Consider the following 13659-nt stretch of genomic DNA (forward strand, 5'->3'; position numbering starts at 1 on the left):
TTTGCCATAACATTAATAAATTCACAAACTTCAAAGTTTTAACTGTATTTTTAATCAACCGGTGAGCAAAAGAAACTTAACTAAAAATCCTACCGACCCCAAACCTTGGAAAGATAAGTACTGACAGTGGTATAACTACAGCTAATATTACTTCAAATTTTGAGCGATGAATATTTCTTTTTCAGTAAAAAGAAATAAGACTTCCTTCTTTGTGGTCTTAGACTTTTGGACCCCACCTTATCACAAAATAGCATAAACCAGGTATATCAAGCCTGATAAATACTGGCCCTGATATCATCTGCAGCATTCTGCACAAATAGTTTAATTTTGGTTGGCGAGAGAAGGAAGGATCCTGAAATTGCACTGCTCAGACAGTTTGTGTTTTGTGTAGATTAAAAAATCCATTGACTCTAAATAACAAGGCCATTAGATGCCAGCTAAGATATGTGAATTAGATTGTTGCATTATTGACATGGTCTGTTCAAATGCAGTCACAATATTCAACACGTTCTCTGCTGATGTTAAGACTGCCAAATTAATGAGCTCTATCCTACCCTCATTAACACACAGACAAGGTATTAACTGACACATGAAGATGACTGACACATGCTGATTGTATATGTGTGGACAAAATAATTGCCTAATTTTCGTAACGGGCACTAATAAGAAGTGCTGCCAATCACAGTCACAATATTAAATGCTTAAGTTAACCTCCAAAATAGATCCTGAGGTCATCTGGGGTTAGCTGATCACTCCATAATGGCAAGCTAGATGAACTTCAACTGCTCTTCGATGAGTCTTATTTCTAGATTTACAGCTGTTCTCAGAGGAGTGATTCAATAAAGCTGTGGTTATTGCTTTCATGGCAGGAGGCCGGCTGCCCCTCAAACAAAAGCACACATTCTATTGCACTTAGCAGGAGATTTGACTCTGGAACTCAAAGCACCACTCAGACCTGCGTTATACACTTTTTCTTTTGAACACAAAAGTAAATGTTAAGGAGGATGTTAATGCTGCTCTTTTCCATATAACAGAGTTAGAAACAAGCGACTCTCAAACTCAAAAAATTACAAGAACCATAAAATTATCATAAAAGGGATCCATACGATTCATGTGCTATATTCAAGCACTCTGAAGCCATACAAAAGGTTTCTGTAAAAAAAAAAAAAAAAAAAAAAAAAAAAAAATTATATTTGAAAAATGTTGTATTGACGTCTTTACGTGGTTAAAACAAGATCAGCCTTGGCTCATTGGAAAAACGTGCCTCTATATACATTTCTGCAAAACTAAAAAAACGTACCTACAGTATATGTACGAATCACTGTAGTTTCCAGTTGAAGTGAACACTAGAGGCAGTAAAACTCCAACAACTTTTATTCCTTTGCACACAAAGTATGATTTACACAGAGTTTTGATTAATAAAACCCTAATTTTTACACAGTTACTTGCAGAATATTATATTATGGCTTCAAAACAATTTTAACATCCTGTGCAGTTTAAAAACTGATACTTTTGAATGTTACCGTCAAAATCACAGCTTCATATGTGTGAGTTTTCTAATTCAGCAGGTTTGCTCGGTAGCTCACGTGATACGGTGTTGCACTTGAGTGATGAAAAGCTCTGTACGAACCCCGTGAAACTACAGTTCAACAAAACAGTTCAAATTGTTTATATTTAGTGGCATTCAAAAGAGAATAGAAATAAATGCATATATATTATGGGTTTAACGGTTTACAAAGTCACAGTTCGGTTCCATAGGCCTACCACAGTGGTGTCAGGGTTTTGTTGTTGTCAAATTTGGGGGTGAACAGCAGACAGCGAACAGCATTCCAAAACACATTTCCAGATGGACTTGGAACAGAAGGACATTTACTAACTCATTTAGTCACTTAATGAGCTCAAGGACTAAATTAGAGCAAAGCTTGAGGGAATTTAGTTCTGGTCAGAGTAAGAGTAAATTTAGTAATATTCACTCTGACCTCACATCATTACTCTTTTGGAAATTTGATGTTAATGTTTTGTTTTGTTTTAATAACAAACGTTTTATCCAATGTCATCCCTGTTGAAAAATCCAGCATGTGCTGGTTAGGTATGTTGAAGCATGGCTGCTGGTTTGAGCTGGTTTAAGCTGGTCATGTGCTGGTCCTAAGGTGGTCCTGAGCAGGAGCTAGTTGCTTCGGACCAGCTAGAAACCAGCTTAAACCAGCAGCCATGCTTCAAAACATACCTAACCGGCATATGCTGGTAATGTTCAGTAATATCAAGTAATTTATTTACTTAAAGTTTACTTGCTTTACAAACACTTTCCTGAGATATTTTTTGCTTTTCAGCTAGCATTTACCCATCCATCAATCTACAGTACTTTAAAAAGTCCCTATACGATACTGAAGCACAACCTGCAAATAATCACCTTAGAGAGCTAGAGAGACATTAAGCCACAAGTAGGGGAGTCATGGGATATGTCCATCAGAGTGAGGCTTACTGAGCTCATTTAAAGTGATTAATATTTACACCAGTCTTAATACCGCTGAGAGGATGACGCCAACACACTAACTCCAGCACCGTCAGATAGCATACGTTGCCTTTGCATTGCATGCTTAACTTTGAGGCAAAGTGGGTGGTCACGAAGTATAAAAATGCCACTGTGTGTTACACCTCTTGAAGTTGGTTTTTTGGAAATGTTTGTTTCATCTAGATACATCTAAAAGAAACCCGCTTGGATCAACTGAGAGGAAAATGATGGACCTAGTGCCCCGGTGGGAAGGCTTAAGTGTTTAGGAGTGTTGACGTTTAATTAACAGTTTGCTGGAGTGATGTCCAGGAGAGCAGCGTGGCTTGGACAGTCGCAACAACTAATTGGTCGCCGTGGCTGTATCTTCCAAACAGGACACCCTTAGACTTCAATATTGAGTCACAGGCTTATTAAACCCAACCTTTACAGTCAAAATGCCAAACTGCATCCTCAAATACTAATAAATAACTTTTTACAGTGCTAACTAGCTTTTATCATAAATACGATGACAAAGTGACCGACATTCTATTGATGTCAGTATGTTTCTCTGTTCAGGCACTGCGTAGATACAAAACCAAATAATTACTGGTATACTGTTAATACAGATGCAACGATTCCTCCACAAACGAAATTCACAAACTCCCCTAATATGATAAGTAGCCATAACTTGGTTTTTATAGAAATCCATGTATACAGCATAAAAATCATGCTTTGGTAAATCATAATGAGGACATAAAACATTGTAATTATGAGGTAAAAAGTCTAAATTATGTCATAATGACTTTTTAATCTCATAATTTTGTCTTTTCATTGTCATTTTTCTCATATCTTCTACTTTTTATGTCATGACTATGACGTCTAATTACCACTTTTATCTCATAATCATGATGTGTCGGAAATGGTTTCTGTGCTCTGATCTTGACCGCGAGTGGTGTTGGTGGAACAGTGTCCGCTCTAATAGTTTCTGTCTCTGGTACATTATTGCACAATTACTGTTTTTATCTCTATTATCTGGTGCTGTGAAATCGAAAAGGTGACCTTTATAACAAAATGTGCCAATACATCATGCTGCATTGATTTGTGTGTGTCTGTGTGACAGGAGAGCGTGGATCTTGGGGAGATCATGTTCTCACTCTGCTATCTACCTACGGCAGGCAGATTAACACTAACTGTCATCAAATGCAGGAACCTCAAGGCAATGGACATTACAGGATATTCAGGTAGTATTTCACCAGCTTCACTGCCTTTGAACATCAAAATACAGACATGAGATTAGAAGCAGAGGAGAGTGGGGGAAAAAGCACTCTTTCAATCATTTTTGTCATGTAATCATACATTTGGAAAGGGGGCATCATATATACACAAAAAAGGGGTAACTGGGTAAATTATTTGTTTAAAGGGGACATCGGATGCCCATTTTCCACAAGTTGGTATGATTCTTTAGGGTTTTCATGAAATGTCTGCAACATACTTTGGTTAAAATTCCTCAACTTTTTACCTTTACCAGCTCTGTTCACATCGACATTTGGTCCATGCCTCTTTAAATGTTAATGAGCTCTGCTTACCCCGATCCCCTCTTCTGTGTGTTTGGTGATGAGTTACCATCAAAAACAAAACTAATGCATCCTCAGTGGCTCTAATCTCAGGAAAAAATGAAAAATCGTATGCCTATCGTAGCTTGAGGTTTGCGTCAGCTTTGCGAACATCGTAACTTCATAGTCATTGCAGCTACAGACTCGTGAGAGTATTCACACTGGAAGCGTTATTTGTGACGTTTTCATGCACCACTTACGCTTGCGGTGTGAAACCGGGCTTATGTTCACCTTTACATCCAACTACAAAACACCTGTTTTGCTTACAAGATGTGTTGCTACAGCTGCTTGAGTGCAGAGAAAATGGCGGACAGTGTACAACTGGCTGAGGCAACGCTATCTCACGGCCAATTCGTACAGATTTTATGAGGTGGCTAATTCGTATGAATTCGTATGACTTTCCTCGTACACAGTGTTGGGGTAACGCGCAAGTAATGCGAGTTACGTAATCAGATTACTTTTTTTCAAGTAACTAGTAAAGTAACGCATTACTTTTCAATTTACAAGAAAGTATCTGGGTTACTTTTTCAAATAAGTGTTGAGAGAAATTGGAAGTGAGGTGCAGACCAGAGGCACTTCCTTTAGCCTGAGACTTATTAATTTCCCTTTTGGTGTGAAAGGAACTTTACAGTTGCCAAAAAAATTAACTTTTGGGTTTTCTGTTACTAAAAATAAATAAGCAAGCCCAGCCGAGATGACAAAAAGTAACACTGATTCAAACTTGTGATTTCATTTTAAGCAATTCACTGTCAAAAGCCAGGTTAAAATGTAAAGAGCCATTCATTATCGAATTTCAATAACGCTTGTAATGATTTTAAAAAGCATGTATAGTGATATACGAAAAACGAAGCTTGTCGAAAGTCCACATTAATTAAATCAATGCGTCACAAAATGATTCACTGTTTTGAAGTGCTCCAATCAGATCACGAATCATAAATCATTTGTTTTAGATCGGGACTTCAGAGTGCATATCATGAATCATTTGATTTAGATCGGAACGGGTTTGTGATCATTTCACAAACTGAATGATTCAAATCAAATGATTTGCGATACGCAATTTGAAGAATATGCAAAATTCCGTTCTAAGTCAGATGATTCGTGATCCGGAGCTCTGAGTCCTGGTCTGAAATGATGGTTTGTGAATCATTATTCAGATCGGGACTTCAGAGTGATCATTTGATTTAGATTGGAACCTTAGAGCAGGTTTGTGAATCTTTTGCTTTAGATCGGAAACCTAGAGGCTTGAAATGTGAATCATTTGATTTATATTGGGACTTCGGTGGGGGTTCCCGAATCATTTGATTCAGTTCAGGATTTTGGAAAACATCAATTAAGACAGTACAGCTATAAAAACAAAATAATAGTGCTTGAAAAGTCCTTCAAAGTCCTGGAATTTCGTTTTACAGTATCTGTACGAACCCTGGATATTGTAATGCATTACTTTTAAAAGTAACTTTCCCCAACTCTGCTCGTACTATTTTGCACGATTTGTCTAGACCCCAGTGACAGGTAGGTTTTGAGGTGGGGTATGTCATTCGTACGAATCAGGGAACTTGTAAAATACGTACGCTTAAGCAAAAATCATACAAATTTGTATGAGTGAGGTCGTACCCATTTGTACGAATTAGCCACCTCGTAAAATATGTACAAATTGCCATGAGATCATGTTGGCTGAGGACGGAAATATGCTAATACGGGACAGCACGTCAGTGGTTGTGGGCAGGCCTAGGCAGTAAGATGTAATATTGCTTAAAAAAAAAAAACGGCTTGATAATTGAGACTGTTCAGGTTTTTTGCCTATTAAAAGAAAGGAGTAAATGGATTTATATTGTTGTAGGGTGGGTGTGTTGACACATTTATATGCAAACACCATGCATTTTTGCATCCAGTGTCCTCTTTAACAAAGCATTCTTTCCAAAATGATAGTGAGTTCTATAAATTTAAAGAAACATATATTCAAAATATTCTAAATATCAAACCTTGTCTTGTCTGGTTTAGTCAAAGGCTAATATTTTTTCATTCATGTTCATATTTTGATGTGAAATATAAATCATTCATGCTTTCCTCAATGATTCTAATCTCTTGACACATTCTGAAATACAATTATGTGTATTAGTTTTACCTCTGTCTCATTTCTCCTTGCCAAGAGGACAACAGAAGTAAAAAGTGGCACCACTCTCCATTATAATTGCTCCATTTGGTTTTACGATTTCTGGAAACCTCATTTCCCATATATTGTTAATGCCCATTTCCCGCATGTTCTAATCATTGTTTCATGTTCCAAATTGGCTTCTGTTCACTCTGTCAATATAAACAAAATTTCCCAAAGGTAAATAAGCGGCACCACTAAGCAAATTAAACCAGAAAGCCTAAAGAAGCGCTCCAAATATGATGCAGGGAACGATTTTAAAGCTCCAATAACATGAATTACTCACACTATCATGGTGTTTCCTTATAATGATACAGTGTGTCTCACACAAGACATTTTTACTTTTATCCGCTGAAGAGTAAACGTTTTTCATTTGCAGTAAAATTGAATTCACATGAAGTGGATAATATGTATTAAGAAATGCCTCAAGCAAATTTGCTGTCAGAACAAGTACTTCTCATCTGATTTGTTGTGCCTAAGCTGGAAGTAGTTTATGGCTTACTAATGTACAGGCATAATAGATCAGACAAATTGTGCAGTGATGGAAAGAGTTGGAAATCAGTATGCAGCTCTGTCAGAATCACCGCTCAAGTCATTCAATTAAAGCCCTAAACCTCAACGGCCTTCCATTCACACTGAATATTAAGATGGCTCAATGAAGCTATCCAGTACTCGTTTCTAATCTTCTCATCTGATACTCTCATCAGCTTCAGGCTATTGTTAGAGGATTCATTAATTGAAACTAGTGCTTACTACAATATGCTTAAAGATTAAAAAATAAAAGCTCAAACTGCAAATGTGAAATTAATAACAGTTATATGAGCCGAACTGATAACAGTGTTCTCTTTAAGCAGATCCCTATGTGAAAGTCTCCCTCATTTGTGATGGAAGACGACTGAAAAAGAAGAAGACCACAACAAAGAAAAACACTCTGAATCCCACTTATAATGAGGCCATTATTTTTGACATCCCTCCCGAGAGCATGGACCAAGTCAGCTTGCACATCTCGGTCATGGACTATGACCTGTACGTACTGTAACACAAACAACTATTTCACATTTTTATATTGAAATTTAAAGGGACAGTTTAGCCAAAAATGAAACTTCTGTCATCATTTACTTACTCCCATTTTGCAAATATGTGATTATATTACATACACCTTGCAGAATCTGCAAAATGTTAATTATTTTACTAAAATAAGAGGGATCATACAAAATACATGTTTACATTATATAAAAATGACATTTTTATTTAGTACTGACCTGAATAAGATATTTGAATTTATAGTTGAATTTATAAAATGCCACTGTTTAAAAGTTTACATACACTTGATTCTTAATTCTATGTTGTTATCTAAGTGATCCACAACTTTTTTTTTTTTTTTAAGTGATTGTTGTTCACAAGTCAACTTTTTGTCCTGAACAGTTAAACTGCCTGCAGAAAAATCCTTCAGGTCCTACAAATTCTTTGTTTTTCAGCATTTTTGTGTATTTGAACCCTTCCCAACAATGACTGTATGATTCTGAGATCGTTTCACACTGAGGACAATTTAGGGACTGATGCATTAAGAGCCAGGGGTGAAAACTTTTGAACGATGTGTACATTTTTCTAATTTTGCCTAAATATTTTCTTTTTCTCCATTTGCTACTGCCGTTCAGAAGCTACAGAAGATACTTACATGTTTCCCAGAAGTATATTCAAATTCAAAAGTTTTCACCCCCCGCCTCTTAATGCATTGCGTTGAACCATTTGGGTTTATTTTAAGCCGGCCATATAGTAATTTTTAAACATTAGTTGAGGTAAATAAAACTACCCAGAAGGTTGGGTTAAACATTTAACCCAACCGAAGGGTCAAAACAACCCAGTCGCTGGGTTTGTCCAAATTTTACCCAGTGCTAGGTTGTATTTAACCCTTTAACTGTCACCCCCTATCTTGAACATTGACATGAAAATGCACTGTTCAAAGTTAAATTTTTATAATTCATGAATGAAAATATTTTGTAAAATAATTTTTATGTACAATTTTTCTGTTAATGCAGTGTCTGATTTTAAAATGGGTTTCAAAGGATGAATTTAGAGATTTTAAGTTTTCAGTTGATATATCATTTCTTAAGATTTCTATTGCATAATAGGGAAAAAAGAAACAAAGAAATATTTTTGTGACAAAGGTCAGAACTCTTGTTATGATGTAGATTTTTGAGGTGCACTTTTGTCATAAATTAATGTATTACTTTTCCTACATAATTGGTAACACAAAAGAGTGGTAAAATATCTATTTAGGAGTCTTAGACCTTCCCAATGATATATAGTTTGTCATGATTAGATTAGGATTTGTAATATGGTGAAGTAAACTTAGGCATCCCAAAGAGGGGACGGTGACAGTTAAAGGGTTAACCCAGCATTTTTTAGAGTCTACTTAACCTAAAAATGCTTTACCAGTACTATTCTTCACTTGTCATGCCAATTAAGCTGAACTAAATTACAAATAACAATCTGTACAGGATATATTAGAATAGCAAGAACAATAGACACCAGAATAATCACATGGTTCATGTGCTTAAGTAGGAAAAGGAAAAGGTCAGGTGTCAGAGCATTTATCTCTCACCTCTCTATAGGCAGGTGACCAAGCAAAGAACCAGGTACATATATTTTACCCAGCATTATCAAGTCTCAGATAGTCTGTTTGTGGTACTAAGAGTGTCTGAGAAAAGAACACACACTATTAAATGCCAGAAACTGCTATTTCACAATTCTCTCCCGTGGGTTCACAAAAGGACTCACGTAAAGTTCAGCACCACTGAGGCAAATGTATGTTGATTTCTTTATCCTGTGGCACATCATCTACTCTTTCTGAATATGCACATATTTTTACACAGATACCATTGTGCAAAAGAGGTTAGTTGCACTGGCAGACAAACTCATATCATTGTTTTTTAACAAAAGGCTTTCATGCAGAAAATTTACTCACCCTCAGGCCTTACTGAAAAATGTGTGTTTCTTCATCAGAACAGATTTGGAGAATTTTAGCATTACATCACTTGCTCACCAATGGATCTTCTGCAGTGATTGGGTGCCATCAAAATGAGAGTCCAAACAGCTGAAGAAAAAAAAAAAACATCACAATAATCCAAAAGTAATCCATCCTGTCCAGTCCAGACCATCAATCAAGATTTATGAAAATCTGTGTTGTTAAGAAACAAATCCATCATTAAACCATTGCTTCTGGCCAAAAAAATGAGTTCATAACCTATAATAATGTTTCTTCCTATGAGTATTGTCCTGTAACGTCAAAATGCACCAATTTATTTGTTTAGAACTGGTTTGGACTGTTTTTACTTGTAAACACTGCTTGATCTGTGCATGTTTATCTTCTGATTCAGGCAAGACAACATTTGCACTGGACAAAAGCAATATTATGAATAGAGGACTATTATCGATAGAGCAGTTAAAATGTATTAATGATGGATCTGTTTATTACAAAACTTGCATTACTTGTGGATTATTGTAATGTTTTAATCAGCTGTTCTGTTTTTATCAGCTACTCCTTTACATTAATTGGATGTACCAATGTATAGATAATTCTGTAACAAATTATTCTTTCTTTCAGAGTGGGACACAATGAAATAATTGGTGTATGCCGTTTGGGCTGTGGCGCTGAAGGTTTAGGTAGAGACCACTGGAATGAAATGCTCGCGTACCCCCGTAAGCCAATTGCACACTGGCACCCCCTGCTGGAACCTAAGAAATCAGAAAAAGAGGTAAGTAACCTCCCTTCAGCAAATGTAAACACAAATGTGAGGGGTAGATATAATAACCCTCGGAATTAGTGTTTATATAGAACTAAGAACTAATATGCAAATTGCGTTTCCAGACTTCATTTCTGACCAGTCACCGATCTTTCTTTGTAAACATTCAGATCCCTCTAGTCACATCCTCACACATGTACTGTGCTTTATGAATAATGCATGAGTCGAATATGTCAGTGCTGATTTTAATTCACACACTGAAATTCTGTCCTCTATCTGACCTGTAGTCAAAAGTTAATTATGAAGGGGGAAAAAATGTATTTGGTCCTATGCAAATGTCAGGTTAGCACATTTTGGTCTCCTTGTTTAGTTTAATTATGTTTTTGATCTGTTAAAAATAATAATATGCAGTTTTAGTAAATTTTGCCTTTGTTTTGAACAAACGTACGTCAGTTCATTCAAATTAATTAAATAAAAATAGCATTGATGGGGGTGTGGCCTTTAACCTAAACATTTAATTAAGTAACCCTAATAAACAAAGACTTTTACAAACTGCAAATCACTGTTTTTTGTAATTAAAATAGATTAGAATTGTGTTTTCAGTACAAGTTTGTTATCCACACTGTTTTATTGACTATTGAAAGTAGTGTTCTTTCTAATTAAGTCAAACAATGCTGACATTGTCCGTTTTTATACTGAATAAATTAGTGTCAGGGTTGCCAAGTCTGGGGTTTTCCAGAAGAACTGATCTTCTTTGTCGTGAGTTAGAGGTTTGACATATTGCATAAATTGTATTTGACTGAAATTCTTGTATTTCATTTTCCACCAATGATAAATATACTGAAAGAGACAATGGTAGGGACCTTTATGGAAACAGACTGTGTTTATAATTACCACTGTATAGTCATTTTTAAGTTTAACTTTCAAATTGCATACAGCACATGACAGTAACTGTAAAATATGTATTTTTAGTATGGGATTAGCATATTTGAATTTTTATATTTGGGACTGAACTATTTTAGGGCCCTTTTTGATTAGTCAATGAGCTAGTTTTGTCACATAGACCTGGCAACCCTGACTAGTGTTTCAGACAATTTTTCTGCTAGTATTTGACAAAATTGTGATCCTGGACCACAAAACCAGTCCTAAGGGTCAATTTTTTTAAAATTGAGATTTATACATCAACGGAAGGCTAAATAAATAAGCTTTCCATTGATGTATGGCTTGTGATACAACTATTTGAAATTCTGGAATCTGAGGGTACAAAAAAAAAAAACTAAATATTGAGAAAATCGCCTTTATAGTGGTTCTAATTAAGTTCTTAGCAATCCATATTACTAATCAAAAATTAAGTTGTGATATATTTACAGTAGAAAATTATATTAGTATATTAAGTAAAGTTCACATTCCATGAAGATATTTTATCTTAAATTGATAATTTTGACCCATAAAATGTATTTTTGGCTATTGCTACAAATACGCTCATGCGAAGACTGGTTTTGCGGTCCAGAGTCACAATTCGCTATTCAGCAAAGACAAGTTTGCTTTGGTACAACTGTATTATAAATGCAAATAATCACATAAAAACAAGAGAAAAATCAGATTAGCCTCATGTATGCAGTTTGTTTGAGTGGAACACGATTAGATGTGATTGGATTTGCTTGGTTTACTCTCAATATAATTGAGAAAATAATTTTTTTTATATACAACCAAATAGCTAAAAGATAATGAGTATGTTCTCATAACTTCAGATAATCAATTTCATGCAACCCCTGTGTAAAATCCACTCTTCTGAGCAATATTTGCTCCGAATATTTGCTATAATGCTCTCATTGATGGGTTTTTCCATATGTCTTCTCTTACAGTGGAAAGCTAGAACGGCCAGTTTTGACAGTCAGGGGTCCTGTCCCTCTCCCAAACCTCCTGCCAGCCCTTGATTAGAGCCATATGTAAAACTACAGGCTTGGCATCCTCCGTTTGTCACTCAAATGAAAACGAGAGCCCTGTTATTTCCATTTTCTCCTATGGGTTGTTTTAGATGGTTCCCAAACACTGATCTAAGATCCTGCTGTCTTTGCCCTGATGTTCCTCATGTTCAAGTACGATCCTCAGTCAATTCTTGGGAGTGTTGTTCAAACCTCTATACCTAGAATACTCTACAAAGCCAACGTTGTGTTCCTAGAATAGCTTGGTATCGTCAAAGGAGATGTTTCTTTCCAAAATGAATTTTCCTGAAGCATTTGAAATCCGACGCGTTCTGCAAGCGGACTACATGCAAACAGAATTTTCCATACTGCAAGGCTCTTTGTAGATGGCTCTGTTCAGATCTTAAGACTTTGAAAGTAGGATCATCTACTGGAAGTCCTAAGAATGAAGTCAGAGAGGATGATATATGAAATATTGAGGGACAGAACAATGTCAGTGAAATGGATTTGTCATGTGCTGAATACTAAAAACAAAATGTTTTCTCTGTCAAATCCTTGTATGAAACCTGTGTGAAGGTATACGTTTTATGAAAAATATTTAAATATTTATCAATTTATAGATGTTGTATAAATGTTATGTGTAAAAAGAGTCTAAATTTATCAGAGCACAACAATTTTTTCCTATCCATGAATCTTTTGCCAAAACAAAGACAGTTTACATGTAAAGAAGTTCCTGTTCACACACAAAAACACTTCACATGTAGCTGAATAGATTTATGTGATTACATTAATATTCATCGGCAAGACCTGGAGTACAAAAGTGGGCATTTAAGGTTAGAGTGCTGAAATATTCATAGAGGTCTGATTTGATTTCTGTGGGTTTTATTCACTTTGTTATAACAGCATTTAAAGAGGTACAGAAGCGGTTCTGTATCTTCGTAGCACTGCTTTTAATAGCAATTCAGTTCCTGCTGTTTCAATCTAATGTTGACATTTCATTCATTTTTTGACATGTAATTTCATTGTGAGTTAAATTGGACTGTCAAAGTTTTCGGTTTTTTGACATATTGTCTGGGAAAATGTCTTGAGTAAACAATTTATCAAATATATTCATATTATGTACTGTATAAAAGAGCAGGGTTAACATTACAGCATAAAATGATAAGAAAGTAACGAACATTTGTCTTCAGATTAATATTTTTATTTGCTTTTTATAATTATGTGTAGAAAAGAAGGGATATTTGAAACTATGTGAATTAAATGTCTGTATATCCAAACAGTTTAATATATAACTGTCAACTGCTCAGTTTTTGTGAATTAAAAAAAAACAAAAAAAAAAAACTGTAAAGCCATGTTGCCCAAAAATATTTTTTAGAATATGTAATGCTTAACAAAGCTAAACAGAGTGATCAAATTAATATTACTTTTAGAATTTTTAAAGTCAAAATGATTTAAAAAAATTCTGAAGTTTTATTGCCCGCAATATTTTATTTGTTTATCCTTGTGGTTTTAATCTTTTTGTTTTACATGGTTAATTCATTCATGAAATTTAAATATAACAAAGACGCTCAGGCAAACCCCTGCTAAATACTAAATTATGATTCCTGTAGTTAAAAGTTTCTTACGTCATTCTTATATAAAAATAAAACACTGCATATGCTGGAAGCGAATGACGTGAATGCACAGAAATGACATTAGTTCAGAACTTCTGGACAAATTCAAAACACGTACAAAT

The 13659-nt window shown here is 35.2% G+C and overlaps 1 protein-coding gene across 1 annotated transcript in view; it reads left to right on the forward strand.

Moving 5' to 3' along the window:
- syt6a (synaptotagmin VIa) overlaps nt 1–13287 on the forward strand; it is a 61254-nt gene extending 47967 nt beyond the window's left edge. Inside the window, exons 4-7 of the mRNA XM_051096804.1 lie at nt 3612–3732; nt 7108–7279; nt 9861–10011; nt 11865–13287. Coding sequence (XP_050952761.1) covers nt 3612–3732; nt 7108–7279; nt 9861–10011; nt 11865–11936 — 516 coding nt within the window. The 3' untranslated portion in view covers nt 11937–13287. The remainder of the gene's footprint in view (nt 1–3611; nt 3733–7107; nt 7280–9860; nt 10012–11864) is intronic.
- Nucleotides 13288–13659: the final 372 nt, after the last annotated feature.

This window comes from Labeo rohita, chromosome 23 (assembly GCF_022985175.1).
Source record: "Labeo rohita strain BAU-BD-2019 chromosome 23, IGBB_LRoh.1.0, whole genome shotgun sequence".
Classification (NCBI taxonomy): Eukaryota; Metazoa; Chordata; class Actinopteri; order Cypriniformes; family Cyprinidae; genus Labeo; species Labeo rohita.